This window comes from Symphodus melops (genome assembly GCF_947650265.1).
Source record: "Symphodus melops genome assembly, chromosome: 12".
Taxonomy (NCBI): Eukaryota; Metazoa; Chordata; class Actinopteri; order Labriformes; family Labridae; genus Symphodus; species Symphodus melops.
Window position 1 is genome coordinate 22,702,810 of NC_136702.1, and position 27,853 is coordinate 22,730,662.

General features: G+C 44.1%; 2 protein-coding genes across 2 annotated transcripts; one reads left to right on the top strand and one right to left on the bottom strand.

The window, feature by feature from the left end:
* The first annotated feature begins 2,086 nt into the window (after positions 1 to 2,086).
* Positions 2,087 to 15,465, top strand: wdr75 (WD repeat domain 75). The gene is made up of 21 exons (XM_079358204.1): positions 2,087 to 2,249; positions 2,510 to 2,639; positions 3,385 to 3,450; positions 3,646 to 3,745; positions 4,758 to 4,882; positions 5,234 to 5,304; positions 5,555 to 5,671; positions 5,846 to 5,934; positions 6,316 to 6,474; positions 6,808 to 6,867; positions 7,119 to 7,234; positions 7,829 to 8,004; positions 8,174 to 8,334; positions 9,045 to 9,228; positions 11,681 to 11,775; positions 11,869 to 11,964; positions 12,088 to 12,257; positions 12,343 to 12,402; positions 12,711 to 12,851; positions 12,942 to 13,033; positions 13,924 to 15,465. Exons 1-21 carry the CDS (start codon positions 2,110 to 2,112, stop codon positions 14,132 to 14,134), a joined length of 2,559 nt encoding a protein of 852 aa, XP_079214330.1. The 5' UTR covers positions 2,087 to 2,109; the 3' UTR covers positions 14,135 to 15,465.
* Positions 15,466 to 17,135: 1,670 nt separating this feature from the next.
* On the bottom strand, positions 17,136 to 27,017 carry slc40a1 (solute carrier family 40 member 1). The gene is made up of 9 exons (XM_079357212.1): positions 26,882 to 27,017; positions 26,369 to 26,779; positions 26,190 to 26,257; positions 25,681 to 25,840; positions 25,343 to 25,458; positions 22,735 to 22,861; positions 22,037 to 22,282; positions 21,299 to 21,937; positions 17,136 to 20,387 (listed from the first exon to the last, which is right to left on the bottom strand). Exons 2-9 carry the CDS (start codon positions 26,400 to 26,402, stop codon positions 20,071 to 20,073), a joined length of 1,707 nt encoding a protein of 568 aa, XP_079213338.1. The 5' UTR covers positions 26,403 to 26,779; positions 26,882 to 27,017; the 3' UTR covers positions 17,136 to 20,070.
* Positions 27,018 to 27,853: the final 836 nt, after the last annotated feature.

Genomic DNA, 27,853 nt, shown 5'->3' on the forward strand with positions numbered 1-27,853 from the left:
GCAGACAAGGTCAGTGAAAGGTGCTCTAAGCTCAAAGACAAAACAAAGGAAATCGATGAGCTCAGGGCCAATTTGGAGGCATCTCAAATGTTGCAGGAAAAAAAGTTAGAGCACGATTGTTCTAAGAGTGCTCAATACAAGGCACTGAACGACCGCCTCGCCGAGCAGCAGAAGAGAATTGTTGAGAAAGACAAAGAACTCATATGCCTGCATATTAAAAATAATCTGAGATGCCACGAACTTCAACAGCTTACAAAGCTTAATAACAAGACCTGTGAATTGACCACTGAGCTTGAAGAGAAAAATGCTGCCATTGAGAACCTCAAAAAAGATCTGGAGGAATTCAAGAAGCTGCAAGAAGAATCAACAGAGCGTGAGAAGGAAAGCAATGCTGAAATGATGCAACTAAGAAAACACATTGATGAGCAGCAGAACACAATTAAAAAGAAAAGAAAAGAAATCAAATCCATACTTTACGATAATCAGAGTCTTCGAAATAAACTCCAAGACAAGGACCGCACTGTTAACTCCCTGCAGGAGAAAGTGAACCAGCAGGTCTCAGACATCAAAGAGGTGAACCAGCAGGCCTCCCACCTCAAAGAGGAAAAAAACAAAAGCTGTTCACTCTTGAAGGTAGTGGAACTTCTGACACTGACTAACCATGAACTGAAGTCAGAGAACCAACGGCTGGAGGGTAAACTTGAGATCGCCCTGCATGACTGCCAGCTGGCACAAAAACAGCTTCAGGAAAAAGGAGAACGTCGGGGATTTGAGGATGAGCTGATGAAGGAGAGGGCCAAGTTAGAGGCAGAGCTCTCTGAGAAGACCCTGGCATTACAAAATAGTCTGAATATGGAAGTAGGGTTAAAGTCTCAACTCAAAATTGAAAAGAAGCACTATGAGGAGAAAATTTTAGAAAGCCAGGCTGAGGTTAAATCTCTGAAACTCCTGACAACCCAGCTAAGAGAATCCTTTGCGTCATCAGAACATTTCATGCGTGAAGTGCAGACGCTGAAGACGGAGAACGCAGATATCAGGCTTAAATTCCAGGATGTAGAGAGAGACTATGACAAAATGAAATTGAAGTATCGCTCCCTCATTAAACTCCATGAGGAGAACAAGTCTTCCATTGCCATGCTGGAGAGCACAGTAGATGCGCTCAATGCACATGAGCTGGCGAGCAAAAAAAGAGAGACCCAACTTGAAGAGATGCTCATAAAGCAAAACGCTAAGAACTCTGAGTTGCAGCAGAGGGTGGAAAAATATGCCCCCGAGAAAGACAGTATCACCAGTCTTCAAAATGAGCTGAAATCGACTCTGAAAAAGCAGATCACAGTTCTGGAGGAGAAGAACAGGCTGGCCAAGGCTCTCAAGAAATATGAGGAAAGATTTGCTATCTATATGTAACCAAATATTCACATGTGAAATAAAGAATTACAATAAAAAAATAAAATAAAATAAAATAAAATGAAATAAAAGTGCAGAATGACTATTGATAATAACAATGAACTTCTAATCTCAGATTTCACACGATCGTTGATGAGGATAAAACATGGATAAAATATATTTTGTAGTTTATTATTATTTACACAGAAGTGCAGTCGAACCTCCTCTGTGTGCTGTGAGCTCATTTGTCTGGTTTAATCAATGAATTCCCCTTGATATTTTTTTAATGTCTTAAACTGAGAGTACTTTATTTGCTGTTTAAATTCATCCATGCTTTTATTTTGAAATAAAGTAAGGACCTTCTGAATAGAGCAAAGACAATAACGTAACCATAAACAACCCCCCAACAGATATAAGACTAAATAAAAGCTATAGGGAACAGTAAAGTAAAATGTTTGATGTCATTTTGTAAATATAACTTTGGACTTTTCAGCTGAGCTGTGAGAGAGTTTATTATTAAAGTGAAAATGAGACATTCAAAGATTTAGCAGTGTTGTTCTTATACACAGTAAGGGACAAAATAACATGCCACAAACATAAACACCACAGCACCTGATATTTAATCATTTATTATTCTGAATGATTTAGTCATATGAAGGATGAGGCCAGAGAGGTGGATAGCTCCAGACCAGCAGGTGGCGGTAGAGCGACCTGAACTCATCCATGGAAGAAGAAGAATCAGCAGCAGCGTGGGTCAGAGTGGAGCCCGGTGAAAACATGGTTGAACATGGGGACATCCGCGTGGTTCACCGCGGGGGGAGTAAAATAAACTTCAGACAGCCTGTCATCAGCAGCGATTCACGGTCAGTGTGCCTTTAAACTCGCTTCATGTTTGACATGAGCTTCAAGAGTTTTTTTTGCTGTCTGTTTACTTTTATTTTAGCTGCTGCTAGCTGTTAGCATGAAGCTGCTACCTGTGTGTTTACAAAGACTCACAACGAGATTGTCTCATCTCTGACACTTTTCTCTGCCTGATAATGAGCCAGCAGCTCAAGCACGTGACCCCCTGGAGTCTTTGGGTTGGTGCAGGTGTGATTTTACCTGTGTGTAAATGTGTGCTCAGGTTCCTGCTGTGCGCCTCAGGAGAGCGCGTGAAGGTGTTCAGCAGCTCCACTGAAGAGTGCATCCACGAGCTGCGAGGACACAGCGACCTGGTGACAGGTGTGCTGCTCAGACCCTCCAACCACCTGCAGGTACCCACCACACACTCTGTTTCTGTTGTACCCACCACACACCCTCTTCAATGGGACAAGACTGAAATAAAACCTGTTTAAAGCTCCAGTGATGAGGATACAGCCTAAAAGAATCAACTTTAATTGTTAAATGGTTTTTAATTGATACAGTCTGTTATTTGTATGATCTGTAGAGTCTAAAAGTGGAAAAACTAAAACTAAAATGTTGCCAGAGAAAGAGAGAGCGAGCATGCTACTGGTGTCTAAATTTCACTGCGAGTAAAATGACACTTCAAACAGTCCTACACTGTAGTCCACGGGTCACTGGAGGGCTCCCATTCAAACCCCCGACACATGGTCTATTATAAATCGACATAAATGGACATTTAAGATTAAAGGGTGTGGGATCTTTTTTTATGTTCATTGGAGAGAAAGGACAGTGGGTAGAGTCAGAAATCAGAGAGAGAGAAAGGAGGAGTCACAAGTCCGAACCAGTCCTGTGAGGGACTACACCGCGTCTGTACGCGGGAGCACGCACCAACCACTCGGCCCACCAGCCACCCCGCTCTGAGATTATTTAATAATATTTGCTCTACGTTTTTAGCAGCGTTCACTTCCATGGGACCTCAACTTTCTACTTGTAACTTCTCTCACTCTGAGGAAAAGTTACCTGATGAAACTTAATCTTTCAGTTTCGTCAAGTTACTTCGTTCTTCTTCTTTTTTTCCGACAGGTTTGTTAAGATGCGTTTCTGTTTCTGTTGCAGGTCTACTCGTGCTCAGCAGATGGCACCGTCAGACTTTGGGACTTCACAGACGGCATCCTTATTAAGGTACAGCTCCATCGTTGTGTTTTTAATCCAGCGTCAGCCTCATTCATCTGACGCTCTCGCCATCTTCAAGATTAGACTTCATTCATCGAGCACTTTGACACAGGAGTGAAGAACTTGTGACTTGAGGTTATTTTGAGCAGGATGTCTGCGTTGTGGTTCTCTGATAACTGGTGGTCATGATGTCATCCCTTCTAGACGTACGTCATTGGATACCCGATCTACGCCATCTACGCTTCTGACAAACATGAAGGAGTCATCTTTGTGGTCACTGCCGCGATGTCTGACAAAAGAACAGGTAAGCGTGGAGGCTTTTCTCTGATTGGATGTTGCTTTTGATCTGAGGTCTCGGCAACTGATGACAGTGAATATCTAAAACACGGCTTCCCCCCCTGAAAGAAAGAGCTGACTCTGCATTTTATCTGCAAACAGAGTTTAAGTTGAGCTGTAAAGTTTATAAATCCAGTCTCAAGACGACCCCTTAATGTTCATCTTTCACATCATTAAATCTATAGTATCAGATCTACCAGAGACGGAGACAAAACCAGAAATACATAAAACTGTTTTGCAAACGCTGCGTTACAGGATTGCTGCAAGTTTTGTTGTATTCTTATACACAGACAATAAAGAGTCTATCTATCAAAGAAATCTCCTCCTCCTCTTGTGTGGAGGGGCCTTGTCACTCACTCAGAGCGTAACACCGGGGAGCTTGAAGCTGTAACTGGGGGATAAAAATTAAATGATGTCATTTGTTCTTTTCGAAAGCGGCGTTTTCCTTCCTAATCAAAGTAACAGTGATGAAAAGGAGCCGGTCAGCGTTGGTCCGCCCCGTCTGAGACCAAAACAAGACCCAGTCAAAAATGCAACTTTGATTCCAAGACCTCAAAAAGTCCTGAAAGCGAAATGGATTTTGAGTCCTACAGGACTTCTAAAACCTCAGCAAGCAGCGCCTGGCACGTCACTCCTCGGCTCCATGAGTCGAAAGAAAGCTGTTTGACTGGAGGCTCATTCATAAGAGTGTGTGATTACAGCAGTCTGTTAGAGACAGAAGCAAGTATCATCACCTGAGTCCTGTTTATCATCATGATGTCCTCTGTGTTCATGTGTATGTGGGATTATTCTTTTTGAATTATTGTGTGCAGACTGTTGGTCATATCAATGTCTGCATGTCTGTTTGTCAGATGCTTCCACTAGGTGGCGCCACTTTCTCACAGTTTGTCTTCTGGACTGTGTGATGTGGAATCTGGGTGAAAGGTCACGGGGGTGATACTGTGTGGCGGGCTGATGTTTGTGTGTGTGTGTTTGTGCAGAGTCGTTCCAGCTGGTGGCCGTACATCTGCCACAGAGTGGAGAGCAGCTGGTGGATGTTCGAGAGCTTTCTGCTGTGCTCAGCGACATCGGCTCCAACCCAGCAGCCATCGGCTTCGGCAGAGGGGTACATCCAACACTGATCCACACGCCTCCTCCATCTTTAAACATCCCAACATTTATGTTTTTAACCCGATCAGCTGAGGAGTATTAGTTTGAAAACTCTCCACAAACTTGAGTTCAAACATGAAATTATTCAGGGAGAGTTTTTATGATGCCAGAATTTTAAACTTCAGGACGATACGAGTCAAATCCACCAATGTCAACAGCTCTTTGGAAACCATGGCAACAATAAGAGACGTCCTCGACGCTAGGTATCGGGTTCAAACTGCACACAGAGAAGCCTAGGAGAGATTGAGGTGGTGAAGTGTCGAACGTTGCTTTCTTCTTTGATAAGCAGACGTGATCTCTCTCACAGGGGGAATACATCGCCTCAGCGACGGGTCTGCTGCTGGAGGTCTTCTTCTTCAAGAAGCAGAAGGCTTACAGGTGAGACGGAGTGGAGATTGTGTGTAATGAATGAAAGATAACCTGTTCTCCACGCGGTTTCCGATTCTGGAGTGAAATCACAGGATGGCCGTTTACAAGAATAACATTTCAGAATAAAAGCCAACCCTGTACTTTTTGTTTTGTTTAGATCAAGAGAGGTGTCGTGACTTTTTTTAACTTTGCTTTCCTAAAGACGATGTTCACAAACAAAGATGTTTAATCAGAGCGATCCGTCCGTCCTCGTCTGCAGGTTTTCCCTCAAAGAAGACAACAAGAAAGGAGGAAAGAACACGTTCACGTGCATTTCCTGTCACCCAAAAGATGACTGCATCGCCACGGGACATGAAGACGGCAAGATCCGCCTTTGGTGAGAGCAGCTCAGCGACACAATACAAAATGTCTAATGTGACAAAAAGAAGTTACTTTACCCGTCGTGAGGTTTTTTTTTCTTGTGTGATTTTGGTCTTTGAAACGTGCGTTGATGAAGAAGGTGAGTGTGACTCATCAGGGGAAGCCTTAAATCGAACGTTGATCATTTCAGGAGAAACTTCAACCATAAGAAGGAGTACACGTACACCACGCTGCACTGGCACCACAACGCTGTCAGCTCACTGTGCTTCACCCCAGAAGGTACGTGCATCCTCTCACCGCTCCACATTTATAACGTACAACGTGTGTTAGACTTCACAATGAGTAATAAGCTCCTAGTTAATGAATGTTGTGACCTGAGTTTCTATTATTTAGTCTTTTATTGCACACAGTTCATCCTTCTTCTTCACTCAGCGTCTTTATTCATATTTTAGTATTTTACATTTCTGAAGCGGGACCCGACGATCCAATTAAAGAGTAATGACAACAAACCTCCACCAGTCTTTGAGTTTCATCATCCTTGTAGTTCTGTATCGTAGTCGCCATGTTTTAAGATCTTTAGCGTGTTGAATATGTTTTTATCCCGATTCAAACATCCTGACGTTCGTCTCTGTGTCACTTCCTGCTCTCTTCGTTCTTCAGGCACAAACCTGCTGAGCGGAGGCATCGAGTCGGTGCTCGTCCAGTGGAGATACAATCAAGAGAGTCAGAAGGACTTCCTGCCCCGTCTGGGCGGCGCCATCACGCACATCGCCGTGTCACCTGACGGCGCGCTCTTCTGCACCTCCCACAGCGACAACAGTGAGCAGCTTTAACACGACTGTAAATGAAGACGGGCTGTTTGAAAAGGTTCACTTAGAGGGACGAGACGCTTCAGTTCAAACGCTTTAATTTAAACCTGGAAAATAAAATCAGGCCTGACCTTAACATTTGAGATGGGGATATCTGCTCTGTCTTATTTCTCTGAAGGCTTCAACTGACACTGACTCTCCTCCCACGTCTGCATAAATCTAAAACCTTTTTACCCTGACACTTTCTTCATGTGTCGTTAGGATGACGTTTCATTGGCTGCTGGTGCAGGTGTGACTGTTTGAATCTTAAAATGTTCATGTGGTACCCGATGTGTGATTTCAGAGATCACGATCATCCAGAGCTGTGTGAAAGTCTCGGCTGTGATCCAGGGTCTGGTCAAAGGTGAGTTCATACTGAGTGTGCAGATCACGTATGGATCATAAACAGGCTGTGTGGGCTCATAGATCATGTCAGGAGGAACTCGTCAGCTTGTTCTGAAATGTCTGATTCTGTCACTGTACATGGAGTTTAGGTTTCAGTGAAGCAGCAGGGAAGCTCATGTTTCACCTTCCTGAGTCTGTGTGCTTCTCTGTCCCTTGTGTTAAACCTTCCTCTTTGCTTGAGACTAAAAAAAGCCCCTCTGATTGGTGCAGGGGAAAGTGTGAGGACAGACCTGATGGTGGACCCTCGCAGTAAATCCTTGGTGCTGAATGGAAAGCCGGGACACCTGCAGTTTTACTCCCTCCAAAGAGACAAGCTGCTCTACAATGTAAGCTCATTGAAATGCATCACTCGTAAGCCAGGCCAAAGAAGTGTAACTGTCCCTTTAGCTCTCCCTCTGCACACTAACTCCCTACCAAAGTGAACTTTATATCAATGTCGGCCTCAGGCTGCGTTCACACTGCAGCCAGACGTGACTCCGATCAGATATTTGTTATGACCATGTGAACAAAAGAAGTCACTTGTATTTTTTTTAAATCAGATTTTGGCCTCTTCCTTCAGATGATTTTCACATTAAGAAACAAACAAACATGAAGCATGAAGGCACGCAGTGTGAGCGCAGCCTCAGATCGCTGCTCCATTTATCTGACATCTTTCGCCCCCCATCATTTCAAATCTTGGTTTCGAGCCGCGGTATTTACGCCCCTGTGAGGTTACGCCTTTGTTCCGTCTTCGGAGGTACACGAGGTGGACCCCTCTCACGATGTCGTCCCACCCTGAGGACGGATGTCTCAGCCTGTCAGCGGTGAAAACAGGATTGTTTAGTGGACGCACTTTGACGGGATGTAGCACCTCAGTTAGCTGCTGGCTAACACCGTGGTCTGATCAGTCTTCATATTTGGTTTTCCTGTGTTTGGTGCAGTTGGACATTGTGCAGCAGGAGTTCATTCATGAGTCGGGCCTGCAGCAGTTTGAGGTGGTCGGCGCGGCCTTCGATGCGTCGGGCAGCTGGTTGGCCACAGTGGAAGAAAGGAAGCAGAAAGACGCTGAGCTGGAGCTGAATTTGAAACTTTGGGCTTTTGATGAACAAACACAGAGGTACTGATGTCTGTGGGATGTTTAACTTGCAGCACAAAGAAATCACGGATTTCAAAATAAAAGCACACCACAGCAGTTTTTTTTATTTATTTATTTTTTATTTATTTTTACTAAAACACTAAAGTTCAGTTGTCATTGTTTTTTAACATGCCGACTGTATCACCTGCAGTTTTGTGCTGAACACAACCATCTCAGCCCCCCACGAGGACCGGATTACAGCCATGTGCTTGTGCCACGCCGCCGAAACTCAGACCACCATGCTGGTCTCCACCAGCAAAGACGGACACTTCAAAGCCTGGCAGCTTTCTGCTGCCGCGGCCCACACAGAAGGTAAGCAGAAGTCTGACTCCGTTGGACTGTGCTGTGGTCATTTCTACAGCAGTCTCTCAACTCGGAGACTTTTCCATCCTCTTGAATATATATCCACCTTCTTTAAGAGGACCAGAGCTGTGTTTGATTTGTCTTATCGGATTTGAGTTCTTAAGATTTTTCCTTCTGTCATAAATAACTAAAGTTTAGGCTCTTTTTCCAACACTGATATAATATATCTTATATATATGTATATTATATAAAAAGCAAGACAAATAAGGACAATTCAAATCGATTTGACAAATTTATCTGGCAGCACTCTTTTTTTGTTTTAACCAGCAGAGGGCGCTCTCTGCGTTTTGCGTCTCTTGTTTGACATCAGTCCATGAAGCAGCAGCACTGTTTAGTAAACGTGAATTGTTTTATGAGTAACTATACGACAGCAACATTTAAAAAAAGCATCAGTTATGATGATAAGTTTCTGGGTTGATCTTTAGAGGGGAAGTTCAAAGAAAAAGAAAGAGCAGGTTTACGAGTAAATGTAAAAAATGTTATCAAAATTATTTATTCACAGATCGACTTCCATCTCAATATATTCATAAAAAATCTGTCAGGGACACGTCAGTGAGAATGACGTTGTTTCAGCTTCAACCATTTTAACTTAAAAACACATTGGATCAAATGTTCCATCTCCGTCTCTCTCTCTCTCTCTCTTCTCCTGATCTGATCAGCGGATGAAGGGCCGTCCTGGTTGTGTGATTTCGTCGGAGCCTATCACAGCATGGTGCCCCAGTGCTGCTGTTTCTCTGCCGACGGGTCTCTGCTGGCCGTCAGTTTCCAGGAAGTGGTGACCGTGTGGAGTCCGTCCTCCTGGGAGCTCCTCACCACTCTGTCCCAGCCTCCAGGAGCCGTCAGGTGAGAGCAGGAAGAAGCACAAACACAAACCTTCACTGCTGGATGAGCTGCTTCTCATCCTTTTCTGCAGAAATGATCTTACTTTTTAGATTTAATAAAAAAACCTCATACTTAGTCAGGAATAAAAACGAGACCTCCTGGTTTTTATTCCTGAGCGCCAGCATCTTATTTTGAAAGTTTTCAAAGAGTACAGATCGGTCGTAGAAGAAAGCAACACCTGGAGATAAAGAGCAGCGCCCAGCGTCTTTTCTTCTAAACGCTACACCTCTTCTTTTCTTTTTTTGGTGCCGCCTCTTTGAACGCTCGAGTTGAAAATCTTTCAACTTGTCAGAAAGACGCTTTCGCTGTCCCAGACGCTCTTCACAACATGTTTTATATTCACCGTAGTTTTTCCCCCTGCTGATCGTCTCTTTCACCCTCTGTGCTCCGTGTCTGCTGGGGTAAGAAAACGATCTCAAATAAAACCCATGCAGTATAAAAAACAACAGTCAATACAATACAGCGGTCGTGGTCAACTGACTGTCGTCATAGAGACGGCTGCTTCTCTTCTAAGCTTCCAAACGCTTCATACAAACAGTCCTGTATGCACAGCCAGCACGGTGCTGCTGAAGCTGATTTTAAAGCAGAATGTCTTCTCAGACACGTCTGTGTGCAGACGGTCACCTGCAAACTAAAAACAGGAAGGTATCTTCAACTGCTGTTTTTGTTACCATGGTTTTAAAACAGGTGTATGGATGTGTAGGGATTTTAACCAGATTCATATGGAGGTTAAACATTCGGGTGTCCGTACTGGAGAGCCACAGACCTTCACCAGCACTGAGTGAAAAACATTTAAAGATGAGCTCCAGCAGCATCCAAACCTTTAAGAATGACTGTTGTGGAGAAAAGGTTTTCTTGACTGCGTCTTCATTAATGTTCGATGTTGAGCGGCTGCACTTTTAAATGTTCATCAAAGACGAGGGAACGCTGGGACTCACATCCACCAACAAAGAGGAGAGAGTAAGAGTGATGGGATCATGAACGCTCGGTGCCTTTCACATGCAGATTCACTCAGCAGCAACGTGTTGGAGACTTCTCCTCCTCTGCAGCGGACGTCATTAAATAGTTTAAAAAAAAAAACCTTCTTTGCAGCGCTCTGGCAGAGTCCACAGCGTTGTTCCTCACAGCAGACGGGAGGCGGAGCGGCCTGAGAAAAAGGAGCCAGCTGAACACACGGGACAGTTTCGCAATGCTGCTTTCTCTCTCTCTCTCTCTCTCTCTCTCTCTCTCTTTCTCTCTCTCTCTCTCTCTCTCTCTCTCTCTCTTTCTCTCTCTCTCTCTCTCTCGCTCTCGCTCTCTGTCTCTCTGTGTGAACACAGGCTCACTGAGGACATGAAACTACTGCTGTCAGTTTGTCCCCCACTCTTCTGAGGAACTCCAAGAACACTGAGTCAGCTCCTGCAGTTAAATAGAAAAACATGAAGAGCTGACCAGCGTTATAAGTTGACTCGGTTCATGATGAACTTCATTACCAAGTGTGAAGGAAGTGTCCTTCTCCTGCTGCAGGTTATCTAAACACTGAAAAACTTAATTAATCCTCAGTGTGTAAACTCGTTGTCCACCTGGTCCTTTCATACACAACAAACCAGTGTCACCATCACAGACATTCTGCTTTAAAGGCAGGCGAGGGGTGGAGAGGCTTGATTGGTTTATAAAACGTGTATCGAGGGCTGTCATTGGTCGAAGTTTTTTCGTGCTTAAAGTTGCTGCAGATTTTTTTTCGTTGACGTGACCTAAAGAGAATTTCAATCCAAATCTGATCTTCAGTGAATCTGGAGGAAATGAGCTACGCTGCCTTTCAGTGACCACACCAGTGTTACTGTTGTTGGTCAGGGGGGGGCGATCGGACCTCTGCGGGTGACAGACTTGAAAGTCAGTGAGACTAAAAAGGTTGGGGTTTTTTTTGTGGATGGCAGACGAGACGATGAGCTGCTTCACTCACTGGTACTCAGACACACTTCCTGTGTGCTGGGAGCTGAAGGACTTTTTCCCCTTTAAACACTTGAAAGTAGAAATCAGGGACATGAATGGTTTTTCTGTTTTGACAGCTGCCTGACGCCTCTTCACATAACTACCACCTATGGATGTGTAGATCGGGGTCAGCTGCTCGCCCTGCAGACTCGTCACATAAATGTTAAACACGTTTGTTACATGTTGTTTTGCACGCAGGCGGCTGATAACCTCACTGCTGGCAGCGTTTTAAAAGAATAAGGTGGCTGTAATCGGTTCATCAGCCAGACGTCAATTTTCCGGGTGTTTGCTTCTTGGTGGGTGTTCGGACCCTGCTTGCGTGTTCCCATTTGAAGTCCCCAAAGCGGAAAACTCCTCAAACGTTAATCCTGTGAAATATGTGTGCAGTGAAGGGCTGAACATGGGAGTTTTTAAAGTCTGTTTTTTTTTTCCCCTCCATCAGGAATCTTTGTTTCGGCCGACTAAGCTGCTCCAAGTATCTGCTGGGAACGACGGCCAACAACCTGCTCTGCTGCTGGAACCTCCTCACCTGCTCCCGTAAGGCTGCGTGTGTGCTCAGCATGTCACCTCATTCATCCCTTATACATACATGCACAGACCATAAATAAAAACGCTTTCTGTCTGCTGCAGTGGAGTGGAGCACCTCGATGGACGTCAGCCTGCTGCTGGCTGACCCCATGTCGGAAAACATGGCCGCCTTCTGCTGCCAGGCTGGAGCCACAGACTGTGAGCTTTATTTACCTTCATAAACAGCTACAATAACATAAACCATAGTGCTCGATTTAAAATGGAATCGAACCTCCGATAGGGCGTTTGAATAAACGTCGTACTCTTCTTCTTGTGTTTCAGTGTTTTTGTTTAGGCCCAGTGAGCCACGCCCGCTGTTTTCCCAGAAGGCCGTGTGCTCGGGGAAGGTGACCCGCGCCGTCTTCGCCCCCAGGGAGGAGATGCTGGAGAGCTGTGAGGAGAGCAGCCAGTGGCTCAACAGATCCCAGCTCTACTTCCTGACTCAGTACATGGTAAGACGTGCAGCCGAACGTACCGGCACTTTAACCTGGCCTCCGTGTGTCTGTGCTGTCGGTTGACTCTGACTTTTCTCTGCAGGATCTCATGACGTTCACCACCAAAGCCGAGGAGGACAGACTGAATGCAGCCAGCAAGCAGGTACAGCTCGTGCTGTAACTCCAAACTGTGCATGCTGCATGTTTGTGAAAGCACATATCTGCTTCCTCCTCAACATAACGTCAGCATCATCAGTTTTCACTTCACATGTTTTCTTCTTGTTTGCACTCGGGGTCATGTTGAAGGTCAAATGTGTTCTTGGTAAAACTAACGTGCTATGAATTAGCATCCTCTGGCTCCAAGTTAATTCTTGTTTTGTTCGCAGAGTGAATCCGTTTCCTCTCTGCAAACGTAAATCCTCCGTGCTGAGGATTGATCTCTGACCTTTTTGTTTGTTTTCCCTAATCAAGCTCGTGATAGACGACACCGTCGCCATGACGCCGTTCTACCTGTTGCTGGGGAAACACCGTCAACATGAAAATCAGGACACGGCGAGCGGTCCGTCTGCAGAGAGAGCGCCGTTGCCGCAGGGCTCGGTCGCCGTCAAAGAGGTCAGGAGGTCACTTTGCTCTCAAACATAGAGACCGTTAAATGAGTGGAAGACGAGCGGCCCTTCATTGAGTTTCTTTTCTCCTGTTCAGCTCCTCCAGACGCCGGCCCACGTCTTGCCCTCTACGTCGTTCCTTTGCTCCATGTTTGTGCGCTCTCTGCTCGTCTCTGTTGCAGACACCAGGTCAGTAGACGGCTGTTCGTGTTCTTAATCTTCAGAGAACTCTGCAGGAAAGTGTTTGTGCTGTCCTGTCAAAATGGATCCTTAATGAGAACAGGACCTTCATTGTTCACTAACAGGAAACAAACTTTTAAAACAGTCGCTGCCAGGCGACGAGCCAGTATAAAAAAAACCAACAAAACCAAACTCATCTGGAGCTGCACTGATGTCAACATACAGCTGATCATCGAGATGAACACTTCCAAGAAATAAGAAATGAAAATTAATCCTTTCTGTCTTCAAAGGTTTTCTCTACCACAAAGTCATCTTTAAAACATAACCAGGTTATATAAAAAAAAAACAGACTTTTTTTTTCTTGTATTAAAATGATTGTGACACATTTAGCAGTTTTCTAAAACGTGAAAAATAAGCAAATCTCAAACTACAAAAATGCCTCCGTTCACATAACATAGAAATCTTTACAAAATGTATTTTTATATTTTTGAGTCGTTTTGGATTCACCAGGTTTCGAAATATTATACAAAATATTATCTAATTATTTTAATTCCGATTTTTTTAATATGACGTCATTTCAACTCTCGGCTTCGGTCTGACGTGTTCTGACATTTGAAGCGTTAGAAAATACAAAATGACAAAAGTTCATGTCTCATGCATGTAAGAACTGGAGGGACCTTTCTAGAGTCGAGAGGTTTGAACAATAAGCTAATTACTGAAATGAGCACAGTCATGGTTCTTTGTTGGGGTGATGACCCTTCGCTCACTCCATAACTGCTGCTCTCTGCTTCATGTGATTCAGCACCCTGAGCGAAACACATGCAAAAATGTGACTTAACAATTTCTCTCTAAAAATATGCCGAGTCATGTTAAGTTATCTTCCCTGTTTTTGTTCTCAGCGAGGAAAGCAAACACGCGGCGGAGGAGGAAATGGAGAGTGAGAAAGAGGAAGAGGATTCCGAGGGGGAAATGGAGAGCAGCAGCTCGAGGCCGACGCAGCAGACGTTGGAGTCTGCAGATTCCCCGGCTCTGACCAAAGCTCAGGTTAGAGAACTGAGGAGGGTGAGGAAGCTGGATCACAGCTGGATCACAGGCCTGCTGGACCCCTGAACACCACCTGTACAAAGACAGACACTCACTGATACAGTGCATGGAGAAAGTCTTCGTCACATTCATGGACTTTGATCGTTTTTGTTTTTACACCATGATGTCAGAGTAGAAAACTATTTAAACAACAATCACTTTCCTCCCGCCCGTCACGCCTCTGTAACATCCACATGGAAGGTCAAATGTTACAGAGGCGTGAATATCAGGCAGCCTGAACAGGGACACAGGCTGCATCGAGTCTGTGGCCAAACTGCTTTTTAAGATATCATGTCCTCTTTTACTACTTAACGCTGAGTTAAGTCCTTATGGTGCCAGAAACTTCAACTATTAAATAAGATTCTTGTGAAATCCAGATAATCTGAGAACCTGATCCACTGAAGTAGGAGTCTGAGGCCTCCAGTTTGTGAAGCGTCTTGTCCTTTTCCTGCACACGGTCTGATCGGCTCCAACACATTTTCAGCTCGCTCACTCACTTTTCTCTCCCGGCAGCTTTAGGGTTAAAAATAAGACTGAAGATATTTGATTCTATCAATCCTTAAAATAACAGATTTTTTTATTTAAAAAAAAGATGTGTTAGTAAAACAATGTGCAGTATTCTGACCAAGCGCTGCTTTAGCCCGGTTAGCCGTTCATGCTTTTTAATTGCAGCAGAGGAATGCAGTAAATGAGTGAGGTCAGCTGGAAACAGGCTCAAGCTGTGAGGTGAAGACAAAATGTCATCTTTGTGTACATTACCCTCATAATGTCAAAGGTGGATTCATTTCTACACATTTTATATTTTCCATCAGTCCAGATCTTCATCAGAAACCTTCAAGGTCGGGTTGTTTCAGAACTCGAGTGAGACCGGTCTCCAGACCGCTTTTTGAAGGTCCAGGAATCTAAAGCATCTCAGCGCTCGGCCTTTTGTCTCGATCTCAGACTGGGTGGACTCGGGGTTTTAAATCAAGACCTCCACTGATAGGATGTTTTCCTCTTCATCACTGTGATTAGCAGCAATTCACTTCAGTGTCCCTCTGTGACATCATCAACCTTCCCGGAGCGAGCGTCCTGAATGTCCCGCTCTCTTTACCTGGTCTCGCTCTTGAAGCGTAGCATCTGAAAGTATCTGCTGTGCTCTGATTGAACACACTTTGTTACAGTCTAACTTTACAGAAGATGAAACAACCGTCTGTACTTCTCGGTATGTCACAGACTAACTCGTCATCTATGTTCACCTCTGATTTACAATCTCTCAAAGGTCCAAAGGTTTATGATGTTTCCTTTCTGCTCTCACTGTCAGAACATTTTTCTACACTTTTTAAATTGAAATAAAATCCTGAATTCCTTCCTTATAACCGTGTGCCCTGATGCTTCCTAACTCCTTTTTACACGTCTTCCACAGTCCAAGCTGGCAGCCTGTGATGTAAGTCAGTATAGTTACGTATGGTAAAGGACGTTTCCTCTCTCGTTGTATAAGCAGCTGAACTCTGACACACATCATGTGATGCCAAATGAATCAGGACATGCTGTTTGAATTCTCGGCCCGGATGTAATGTAAGCTGATGCCATAAATGCAGCGTCTGATTTGGTTCTTGGAAGTCTTTGCTTTTCTGTGCGAGCGCGACCTTGAGATGTGACGTCGTTGACGCTGTAAAATCAGGCCGGATTCAGCACACCTCTTAAATCTCCACTGAGAAATCCTGAGTAAGCACTCATGAGCATGAAGAGGTCATGTTCGATATGACAGTGCACTTATCATCTCAGCATATTTCAGTTCTCTATCAGGTGCTCAGCCCGATGCCTCCCTCCACTCAGATCATCCATTATTCCCTTTTCTGACTTCTGCATTTCACGTACAGGAGACTTGATCACTTATCTGGGTCACTGTGTATCCTGTCCTTATCCAGGCCTCGGCTCATTATCTCTTTTCATTCCTTGGCTTGATAAGAGCTGCTGGGCTGAGAATGTAAAAGATCTACAGAAAGTAAAAGGTCCTCACTACCAATCTTTAAAATCACTGCAGTTATTTGTTGTTGCACACTCATCCTACGATGCCTTTAGTGTTTTACATATAATTTACATACTGAGGGAAATTCTAGTTTTCACTGTTGTGAAACATGCAGGTCTCCCCCTCACCATCCTCACAGAACTCAACTACAGTGATATCAGTCATCTCTCAACAACACCAAACGAGTCACTAAAAAGACCTGACTGGAGATTTTGCACAAGTGTGTAAATGTTTTTGCCGCTCTTTTGAGTGACCTCACTAAATGCTCGTTTTAATTAATTTGCAAAGAGGACATCTTTTGAATTATCCCTCTTCATCTCTTCATTTTCCCCATTTATACAAATGACAGATGTAGACCGGCATGTAAAGAAAATGCACATGCAGCAAACCGTAAACCCCTCAGCACTTGTTAAAAGAAACCCACCTAACATTAGACAGAAAGCACCGCCACCTACAAAGCTCTCTCAACTCTTTACGGGCTTTTCATGTTAACCCTTGCTCTCTTCTGTTACATGAGCACGTTACAGGATCTGCACGTTACAGGATCTGCCATGTGCAGCTCAAATTCTTCCAAGTGTGTCAACTATTTTTCAATGAAAGTCGAGGCAGAAGGTGTCTGTTAAAACGAGCTCGACTATTCAACAAGCAAAAAGCAGTGATGTGACATTACATGGTCACAGGTGAATTCGCTGCTATTCTTTGATGGACAGCTCATTCGAGCCCTTCACCTCCTGATGTGACCAAATGTTCATCAATAGAGAGCACGTCACATTCAGAGTGTTGTCTCTCTCTGTCTCTGCAGACATGTTAGTCCAGATCATCCAGCTCAGCCTAAAGTCAGCGAGTTTACCGCAGGCTGCCAGAAAAAAAGAGAGAGAGATTCTGAGGAGGAAATTAGCAGCTAACTCTGCTGTGGTATGTGACCTCACACAGCAGCAGCAAAGCCCAGGCTGAGGCCAGGAAACCCTGTAAACGCACACACGAACACACACACACACAGAAACTCAGGAGACAGGCGATTGAGAAGGTTTTCTTTATTCATAAGACCTCATGCATTAGAAGCAGTACCGACGACCTTGTACTCAGTGGAGTGCGATTATGACAAATGATTTCTTCATGATTTGATGCCTCATCTAATCACCTACAATAACACTGATATATATATATATTCATACTGTGTCTATATATACACAAAGAGATCTCTGTAGTCGGATCAGAGCAGTATCATACAGATGTGTTGATGAAATGCAGTAATTGCTTTGTACACAAATTTTAAAAAATCTTTAAGAAACACAAAATCTGAACACTTAGTGTATAAAAACGTACAAAACAAAACATATCTCCAGACAAACGACATGGTACAACGTTTTTTTGTCTTTTTTTTTGCCCTTTCCAAGTGTATCACAGCAGACACTTATTTACAGTAAAAACATAGAGTTATGGCCATAGATGGTATTCCTGAATCAGCAGACCCACCGTCTTAAGGGCGGGTTTGATCTCGAGCCCAGAACAAGTCTGTGGTTACAATAATAAAAGGTCGGTGGAACATGGAAATGAAGCTCCATTCCCTGTGAGTCGGCACTTTTCTGCACACCTGCAGACATCCCGACTCGCCAACGAGGCCTCCGAGAGGTTTCATGAGCGTGAGCGACAACATAGTGGCCTTGTGTTCTCCTACACCTGGTGCGGTTTCTAACCCAAACATCTGCCCTCCACCTTCCCCAAAACCTGGCCAGACGAGCCGGGTTTTCATTTCAAGGGCGGGATGCAGCTGCTTCACGACCATGACGTCGCGGCGTCTGTGCTTTAACTTCTGATCTACATTAAGGCGACAAAGATCAGTGAAGATCAGAGGGGGGGGGGGGGGGGGGGGCGAGATGAGCTACATTATTTAGATCTGAACAGTTGGATTATGGAGGATTTTATAAACATAAACTGTGACAGTAAATTACACTCAGTGGGCTTTACAGTTACAGGCTTCCTTCGCCTGTTTGGACCAGTTAGCGTATTGTTGCTAATGCTACCAACTCTTTGATGATAATTTATTGGTACTGTAATCTCGTCTTTGGAGCTATTTTCTTTTCGTTGGTAGTCTTCCTGGTTTTCTGTGCGTGTACGTCTATAATTTAAATGTCCTCTCTTTAAAGTAAAGCTTCTTTCAGTATGTTCTCCTGAAAGTTTTTCATGAGACGTGCAGTGAATAGAAGGAGCCTATAGACACTCTGCATGAGGACACAATTCAAATTAATTTAAAAGCTGGTCTAATAATGTGAACACACATAGCACACTGAAGTACAACGAGCCAGTCTTCAACAGTGTGTTGGCAGTGTTACAGACTCCAGATTAAAGTCTGCTGACAAAGCTCTGTTCTTTTAAGGACTTTTCCACAGGATCTGGGATGTGATGCTAAAAGTTAAAATGTGTGGATATGTGTTAGGACTTCAACCTTGTGCAAAAGTACTGATCAAATGCCTGATCACGCGCTGGGTGTAATGACAGACGTCAATCACTTAAAGTGCCTGTGTAACAACAATCATGATTATAAAATTACTCACGACAGAGGACATGGAAATCAAACAAAATAACGCTCTAAATCTCAGAGCGGGCTACAAGTGTTCAGATGAACCTGGTGTGTATGAAAGCTTTGGTGAGCCCACACGGCGAGCGTCACCTGGTGTAAAAATAGATATTTGGAATGCTCCAGGTTTCCCTCACTTCCTCGGATGCCGCAGACAGACTTTGACTTTGGTGCGTGAGCGAGACGTTGGCAGAGGATGCATAGGCTTTCTCATGGCACAAACTGTGAAAATACTGATGATAGAAGTTTTTTTATTATAAAAACAACCGCGCCTGTTTCCTGAATAAATACGGTGAAGAGCGTCAACCGTAGACTGTGTAGGAGAAGTCATCGAAGCCTCCGAGTCTCTCAAAAAGGCCAGCGGGGGGTGACTCTAAAAGTTGTAAACATAAATCTGATCGTGTTAAAAAAACTTAATACGGGACATTCTGACAAAAAAGCAAAAATCATGTTGTAATAACTTCTTAAAGAAGAGAGTGAAGTCAGGCTCCCTGAGTGTCCCTTTGTGACTGTTAGCCCCGTCATCACGAGGCAGAAGTGAAGGTCTGCTCCCCTCGCTCAGGGACGCTGCTTCTACGGGCGTAATGACGGCGTGTCGGTCAGCGTGACTTTTATTTTGTAGATTACTGTCTCGTCATGGGTCAAATTTAAGGCGATGGCGCCAAACTGAAGGCTTCAAAAGTAGTAAGAGGTACTTCCACTTCTTCTATTCAGTCTACAGAATCTCTCTTTCACCGTGTATAAAAGCGCCTGTATTCGTTTGTGTTTGGTTATATAAAACTATCTCCCCGTGCTCTGTAGGAAGACATCCACAACCTGCTTATCGAACACACACACAGGCTATCAGAGAACAGATAGCAGGCACAGCTACAGCACCGATAAAGTAGGAGCACGTCCTTCGCCGCCTGCTTTCCTGCGACACTTCTCCCCGCCTCGTTCGCTGCAGCACCTTTGAAATCTTTACAGCAGAATCTCAGGCTGTTCGACGGAGAAGTGGCCGATCCCCTGACTTCTTCAGCAGGACTCCCTTTGGGGTCACGAGCGTAGAGGTGATGGTTCCTTGTGTGACAGTGCGTGTGTTTCAAAGAGCCCGAGACGCGAGGCCGAGGCTCTTATCTGACCGGAAAAGTAAGAGGAGCCCTGCCGTGTCCGAAGTTTGACTATGGATTAGCTTCCTATGACTGCAAGCTTTCGACTCACCTCCTTCTGCACATGATTGATGCTTTGTTATGGTTCCACTAAGCAGAGCATGTTAGGTTTGTGTTAGCATTCTGCCAGCTACAAGCAAAGCTGTTAGTGTGATAAATAAAATGCAGGTTAATGTAAGGCTTGAGAGATACAGCATGTACCCAGGACAGAGTCTCGTTCTTCAGCTTAGACGGTGGTAGGAAGTGAGGGGCTCTCCACCATCTCCTCCTTCTGCTCCGGCGAGCAGCACAGGAAGAGGCGGCTGCCCAGGTTCTTGAAGGCGAACCCAAAGTACATGACGTGACCCATGGCCACGAAGGACACGGAGATGATGACCAGCAGGCCGAAGGCCTCCGGGTTGGGAGCCAGAATCACCATGATGAAGTGCAGCAGGTCTAAGAGGTAATTCATGGAGTTCTGGACGCCGTTGATCACACCTCGCTCCGACTCGATCACATTCTCCTGGATGAGCTGGGTCACCGTCAGGTCGAAGGACCACAGGCCTGCCAAACACAGATCAACAGTCACTTCTCATGCTCGTGTTTACAGCCGCTATAAAATCACTTTTCAGGATAACGGTAGCTGTAGCAGCAAATATCATGGGAATCAAAGGTCGGAAATATTGCTGCGACATTCATGTTACATCCGTAGAGGTCGTCTTTGAAATCCAGGTGACTCGTAAAAAAAAAAGAGGTTAAACATGTGGAGCTCGAGGAAGTCATATTATGTGGGACGGTCTTTTATAATCTCATGACAGAGATCACGCTCACTTCCTTTCAGAGCAAACAAAACAAACTGCTTTCTCACTGTGAGCGCTGATAGGATGCGAACACGCGAGGAGACAGAAAGGCCATCCAATCACAGAAAGAGCTGGGGCTCTGGTGGCCTCGTGCTTAGTTTCCACGTCCCCTGTCTTCCCGACTCTCTCTCTCTCTCCTGAACTGTCCTGTGTATCTAATAAACTCATTAAAAGCCCCAAAAATAATCTTAAAACATCCACAACAGAATAATCTTTTGTATCCTGATACGATTATTAAAATGCTGCCGATACAGCCGAGTTAGAAAACCCCCGATTACAAAAAATACAGCAGCACACAGTTTTCAGCAGTGTGCTGCTACGAACAATGAAACACGAGTGACAGCTAGCAAACGTGTGTGTGTGTTTGTGTGTGTGTGTGTGTGCACTATTACTCTGTAGGATGAACACAGTTATTCTTATAATGGAAGGGTTCACTACAGGACTGATACAGATCCTTTAAACTGGGGTCAGACATACACGATAAAACCACTTCTATCAAGGATCCAGTATTTTAACATCTCCAAAGCAGAAACCTTCACAACGACAGACGAGGCTGCCACATCAAGATCCAACAGCACGATGAAAAGCTCGCTCAGATCTCACGACTTCACTCACCGACTCGAGCAGCGATGACTCCAGCAAACAGCAGACTCACAGACATGTAGGACTGCAGAGGAGGCAGCTCTGCAGCCGGCGCAGCAGTAGTCGAGTTCCCGACGTTCAGAACGCCGTTGAGGATGTGGTCGGCCTCAGGTAGTGCACTCTCTCCCATCAGGTGGGTGTAAAGGTCCTTGAACGGGGACACGCTGAGGTCAAAGGGGCTCCCCGGGGCGAAGACGGAGACGACGCACAGCATGAGACAGGACAGCTGCGCCGTGCCCGAGATGAAGCCGGTGCGGATCAGGCCGCACTTCTTGCGAACCCAGGTGAAGGCGACCGTGCCGCAGATTCCCGATATGGCCGAAGCCCCCATCAGCAGGCTGAGCACCGAGCCGTTCAGGCCCTGGGTGTAGGCGTAGCCGGTGGTGATGCAGTCGAAGCCGAGCACGGTCATGTAGAGAAAGGCCAAGGACATTCCAGCCAAGAAGATGTTCTGGTTGTAGTAGGCGACCCAGCCGCCCTTGAAGGTGCGCAGGGGTTCGGACATGGCGTAGCACAGGCCTCGCTGCTTGGGGGAGTCGGGCTCAGCAACAACCGAGTTTTCATTCATCAGAGGCTGAGACGACTCTTCGGGACTCTGGCCGTTCTCCAACTCTGCCAAAGGGCAGAATCATGGAGAGAATTAGTTTGGATCAGTTCACACCAAAGAGTAAGATGCTTATTAGTAGAAACAACATCCAACACCACTGCTACCTTTAGGGGAGCTGAGCTGTTTGAGCTCCTGCTGCTCCTCCTTCTGACCGGCTTTCACAGCCAACGCCGGCGTCTTCTGGTAGACCTTCCACAGCAGCGTGTACTCCAGACACATGGAGAGCAGGTTCCAGCCGGAGATGAAGCCGCAGCCGATGAAGTGCGAGCCAAAGGACATAATCTGACCCACCAGCATGGGAGCGAGGATGTTGGTCAGCTGGTCGATGATCCGCACGGTGGCGTTCATATCTGATTCACACAAGAGAGGGCGAGGGTTCATTAAGCTGTGCACAGAGCCAAAGAAAGGTGACTTTTCATCTTCAGATAACCGCTCAGGTTTGACTTTGGATTATTTTCATATGCAATGAGAATCTTAAAGCTGATAGACTTTCAACATACATTATAATGATGATAAACGACAACAGCCTTTATCAATCAATCTTTATATTGATACGGCTTCACAGAAGACCTCACACTAGTATTTCCCTATAACAGAAGTCAGTGAGTTCATAAGCTCCTACAGCGTGTTCAACCCTGTCAGCAGCCTCTTTAAAACTTTTACAACAATCGGAAAAAGTGAGAGAGAGAGTCAGCATCCAGGGTTCAAAGTCTGTTCCACTGTCCAGATCTGATAACGAATCACGTGAGACCTACATTCGACGATAAGGGGGGGGGGGGGGGGGGGGGTAAGAAACACTGACCTGCCAACTTGCTGCTGTCCTGCCCTGCAACAACCACCACCCAGTCCCTCTGGATGGTGATGGACGTGGCTGTGCTGGCCAGGTTGGCGATGTTGGCGATGGTGATGACCAGGATGTAGCAGGTGGTCTGCAAAATAAAACACACCTGTTTGTATCTTCTCAAAGTCCACTGGAGGAATTTCACGATGAAAAAAAAAATCTAACTTTTCTTTTATAATGTCAATATTACACCAAAGAGGGATTACACATGTAGACGTGTCCACCGTCTTCCAAGCCGAAAAAAGACGAGACAAACATTTGAACAGAAATATGTTGTTTTTGTTTCCTGCTGAATCTCTTTAAAAAAAAAAAGTCTCTGGACTTCATTTCCCAGAATGCTTTAACAGAAGTGTTTTACTATACAGCTTCAAATTTATCCTGAAATAGATTTTGATTCATTTCCTTTTAAACCAAAACGATCAGCTGTTCCAGTTTTTATGACGAGATAATGAGATTTTACTGTTCCAGTAAAAAGTGGTGGTTTGAGGATTGAACGCCACATGAGCACGTTATTCATCCATTATTATTCTTTTGATTCAAACATTCATCGGTCCGGTGGTTATTAAAAAGGATAAATTGCACCCTGATAGTTTAAGCATGGTGGAGACAGATTGCTAAATTGGACTTTTTATTACCGTAAAACCTTCCCTAAATTTATTCAATCAGAAATTCATGAAGTCTTTCTCCTCTTTAGCTGAAAATGAGATTTTATCTGAAACATCAAAGAATACTCTTTCTTAACTAAAGACAAAGCCGCCTTCACGTCTGTCCACTCTCACAAATGTAAAATCATCCGTTATAAATATTCAAAAAAAGACATTCTGAAAAGTGTAAGGAGATAATTCTTCTGTCCACTGTGAGCGGAGGCTCAGCTTGTTGACCTGCACCTTTATTTTTGCTCTAAAGTAAAAAACAACAATTCAACAGGTCAGGCCACATTTCTCTCTCTGTGTCATGTGACAGGCCTTGAAGAACCTGCTGACTACACAGCCTACAACGACACACTCGCTCTCCTGTTACACCAAATCTCTCTCCACCCTCGCATGTACACACACACACACACACACACACACACACACACACACACACACACACACACACACACACACACACACACACACACACACACACACACACACACACACACACACACACACTAAATACTCTCACATGGCTAGAATCCATCCCCCCCCTTTTCCCCGGAGAACCAAAGGCGTTTCACCAACGCGGACTGCAACGCTGGAGACATGTTCTTGCTGACAGACCGGCTTTTGTTTTTCAACCCGACACCCGACCGGTCAGCCATGATGGAATAAAACATCTTTAGCTGCACAATCAAATATTAATAAACTGCTGTCATAGCTGAGAGCAATGGACACATACTCTGATGAAGGTAACACGTGTGACAAACTAGCGGTATGAGAAGTGTTTTAGTGATGCAGAGATGTCCGCTCTGGTTCCCCACATGTCATTTTATTGATTTTATTTCAACAGTTTTTGAGTCAAAATGACAAAAAGATAATTTGAACTAACGTCATTGTTGGAATGATCATTTCTGTCTCAGTTCTCTTTTTTTTCCAGCCATGCTGTCTGGTTTAGTTCTGCACAGGTCAACTGCAGAATAAGGTTCATGTGTTTGAGGTGAGGGAGGCTCAAATTTAAAACACATAGCTGAACAAGTGTAAACAAGCCCCGAGCAAAAACCCTGACAGCAGCTTTCTGTCCCTCCTGAAGACCAGCTGAGGACAAGAGTGAGCACTCCTCACTCTCTGCTCCTCCACGATGCAGCTCTGTGTTCTTGTGACGAGGACTGAGTCATTCTACAACACACTGAGCAGACGCTTTTATCCAAAGATCTACATAAGTACGACACAAGCAAGGGTCGAGAAAACATGGAGTAATACGGTTCAAAAAGGAAACCAGTTTGTTTTTTTACACCATGACCGAGGTGTGACCACCTTTTCACTGAGTGTTTTTTTGAAAATAACTTTAAAGTTCACTCACATACCAAACGGAGAAACTTAACAAAACTAACTGTGAACGTTTATTATCACACGCTGCGCCGCAAAGTAGTCATTTTACACGTTCTTGGAGAGAAGTCTCTCTTATGAATAACACGAGCGAAGAGAAGCAGCGAGGACTTTGCATTGTAATCAACCTGGTACATGTTAAATGGGATTGTCATTTTTTTAACATGGTCCCATTCAATTAGTTTAAATAAAATAAAAAAGGGTTAATGAATTTTTTTAAGTTGTTTTAAAATGTTGATAATGCAAAAAGCATTAAATCATAAATATATTTTTAGTTTTTTTTGTGTGAATCTAATATTTAAAAACCCAAATTTAAATCTGTAACCGTCTTTCTATTTCCTTTAGTGGAACAGTCAAAGATCTGAAACTCCACTCGTTACACTGGTCTGTTCAAGCAGCCATAAACCACACTGACTCAGGAGTCCATATCAGTTAAGTGTTTCAGGGTCAGAGCGGCGCTCATCATGTAGAGGCTAAAAACTCTGTCAATCCTGTTTGAACAGCGAGTGTGTAAGGACAGCACAGGACGGGGATCTCACCAGAATCCATCCATTGTAAAGCTCCACAAGCTGTTCTTTGAACTGGAAAACCACCATCAGGAGGATCCCACACAGGATGACGCAACTGTTCTGGACCAGCAGCGAGGTCTGGGCAACTGTGGAAACACCACGAACAGAATTAGAGACAGAAATGTGATCAAAGACAACAGGTTTCTGTTTGTTTAGTTCATTAAGCACACTGACAAGATGGTTGGAAACATCCGTGTCTTTGCCAAATTCCTCTGGATGAACTCTCCAAAGTGGGCCATTTTATCTGTGTGATGGCTCCACATCTATTTAAAAAAAGATATTTATTTGATATATTTTCGCTGCCTTACCTTTCAGTCTGGGATTTCTGTCCACCCAGTCCCCGATGATGGCCCCAAGCAGCAGCACCGAGCCGGCCACCACCAGCCCGTACACGGCCGTGAGCAGCAGGCTGTTCCCATACAGCTCCACCAGGAACACAGCCACGGCGAAGTTCCACATTCGGTCACCCTTTTGAAATCAAAATACCTCTTAATTACACTCTTGATTCAAAGCATCCAGGTCTGGCCAGGTAGGAAATGTGACATATTCATGTTAACGGCCTTTTCTGCCCTGATTGGGCTGCAAAACACCCTATTTGTAGAAACAAGTGCAGCGGTGAGCCACACATTGAAAACATGTCATTGTGTGTTGTAATGACAGTTCTGACCTGAAAAACCACCATGATACAAATGCATATTAATGTTGGATTACACTGAATTTGACACAGAGCAGCCTGTCATCACAGAGAGCTCGTACAAATATATGATGGTATGTTTTTAAATAAGACACCAACTGTGTGTGTGAGGCGTTTACTTACCCATGTTGACAGAGCATGTCCCATGTAAATAAGGAATTTAGCTGAAGTGAAGAAGTCCTTGACAGATTCTGTGGAGTCAAGTGACAGAATAAATGATGCTGCAGTGACAATCATGTTTAATATAGGAATTCAATTAAAAAAATAAAAATAATAATGCATGCAATTAAAAAAGAACCTACCACAGCATGTCTTCTTGGGTCCAGAGTTATCCATTTTAAAGCTGTCCAAATGCCAAAATAAAAGGAAAACAAAGAATATTGATTTTTTTTTGCTCTTCTTTTGTAATGTTGCGCTAAAGGAGGTCGATCATCTCAGTCTGCACAAACCAAACAGAGACACGACGTTTCTTTCTTTCCTCCTCTCCGAACTTAGCTAACACTGTAGCTGAAGTTGGAAAGAAATGCTCGTATGAAGCTGAACAAAAAAAGAGAAGCACAAAGCTGTCGGAGTAGTTTCCCTGTGCAGCGCTCCGGTGGACGGTCCCCGCTTCTCTACTGCTCTCTGTTTACGTCCCTCCTCGAATATACCCCACGGTGTCACGTGACCTTATTTACATTGTGTCAAAAACAAACGACGTCCTCCAACTGCGCCTGCGCGGTAATAAAGAAAAAAAGGAAACCTGCAGGAGCAGGTATCCGCACAAAATAAGAAAAAAATGTGTCAACTGCCACTAATGTTTTAAATCTGTTTACCTGACAGAGACGGACTCAGCATATCACATCATAAACATTTTAGTTTCACGCACAGTTTACATTTTTCAAATGTATGTGTTTCTACGGAAGCCCAAAGCGGACAGTTAACATGCATTTTATTTTATTCTGGTGACGAGGAATAACTGTTTTCTAACGATCTCGACTTTTTGATTTTATTATTACTGTTGCTTCACTGATGACACTTTTTTGAGAATAGTTTAGTTTATTTGTAACATGTAAAAATGAAAAGTGAAATGTCAAAAAAAGGTTATATGGACAAACAATGAATGAGATCATAGAAAACAAGCTCTGAAATTCTTTCTATATATATGTAATGTTCTTGTCTCAATTAATACATATATTTTCTGTTACTCTAAATTGGTAATCTTGATTACAATCCATTACAAGTAGGCTATCTCATTAAAATCACACTGAGGCAGCAACACAGCAGGGATTTAAAAATACTTTTTATCAGTAATTTAAAAAACTGTTTTACACCTTAAACAGAGCAATATTTAAAACTGCTCCCACTAAACCTAATCAGACAATTTGAACTTCAAAGTTTGAGAAAAAATAAAACACAGTCATGTGGTAAAAATGAAGCAAATGACAGAAAAGAGCAAAGAGGTTCCTCATGTTTAAGATTAACTGAACTTGCCAAAACAAAACAAATTCTAGAGGTTGTTGGGAGCGTTTTCGTGGTTGACCCGTTGAAGCTGTTTACCGAGAGCTTGGCGGAGAACAAAAGACAAATGTGTACAAAGCACACCTTTGGATGACTTGCATTTGTGCACCTATGTCAACAGAAAAGGACCACAGCTGTAATTATTGGCTGCATGAATGTGGCCTCCTTGGCCTGAATCCATCAAACGTAATAAACACCAGCTCAGTGAGTGCATGGCTAATATGATTATTTATTACCTGGAGGCAGAAAACTGTTAAAGACTTTCAGAGCTGAGAGGGACCACTGTG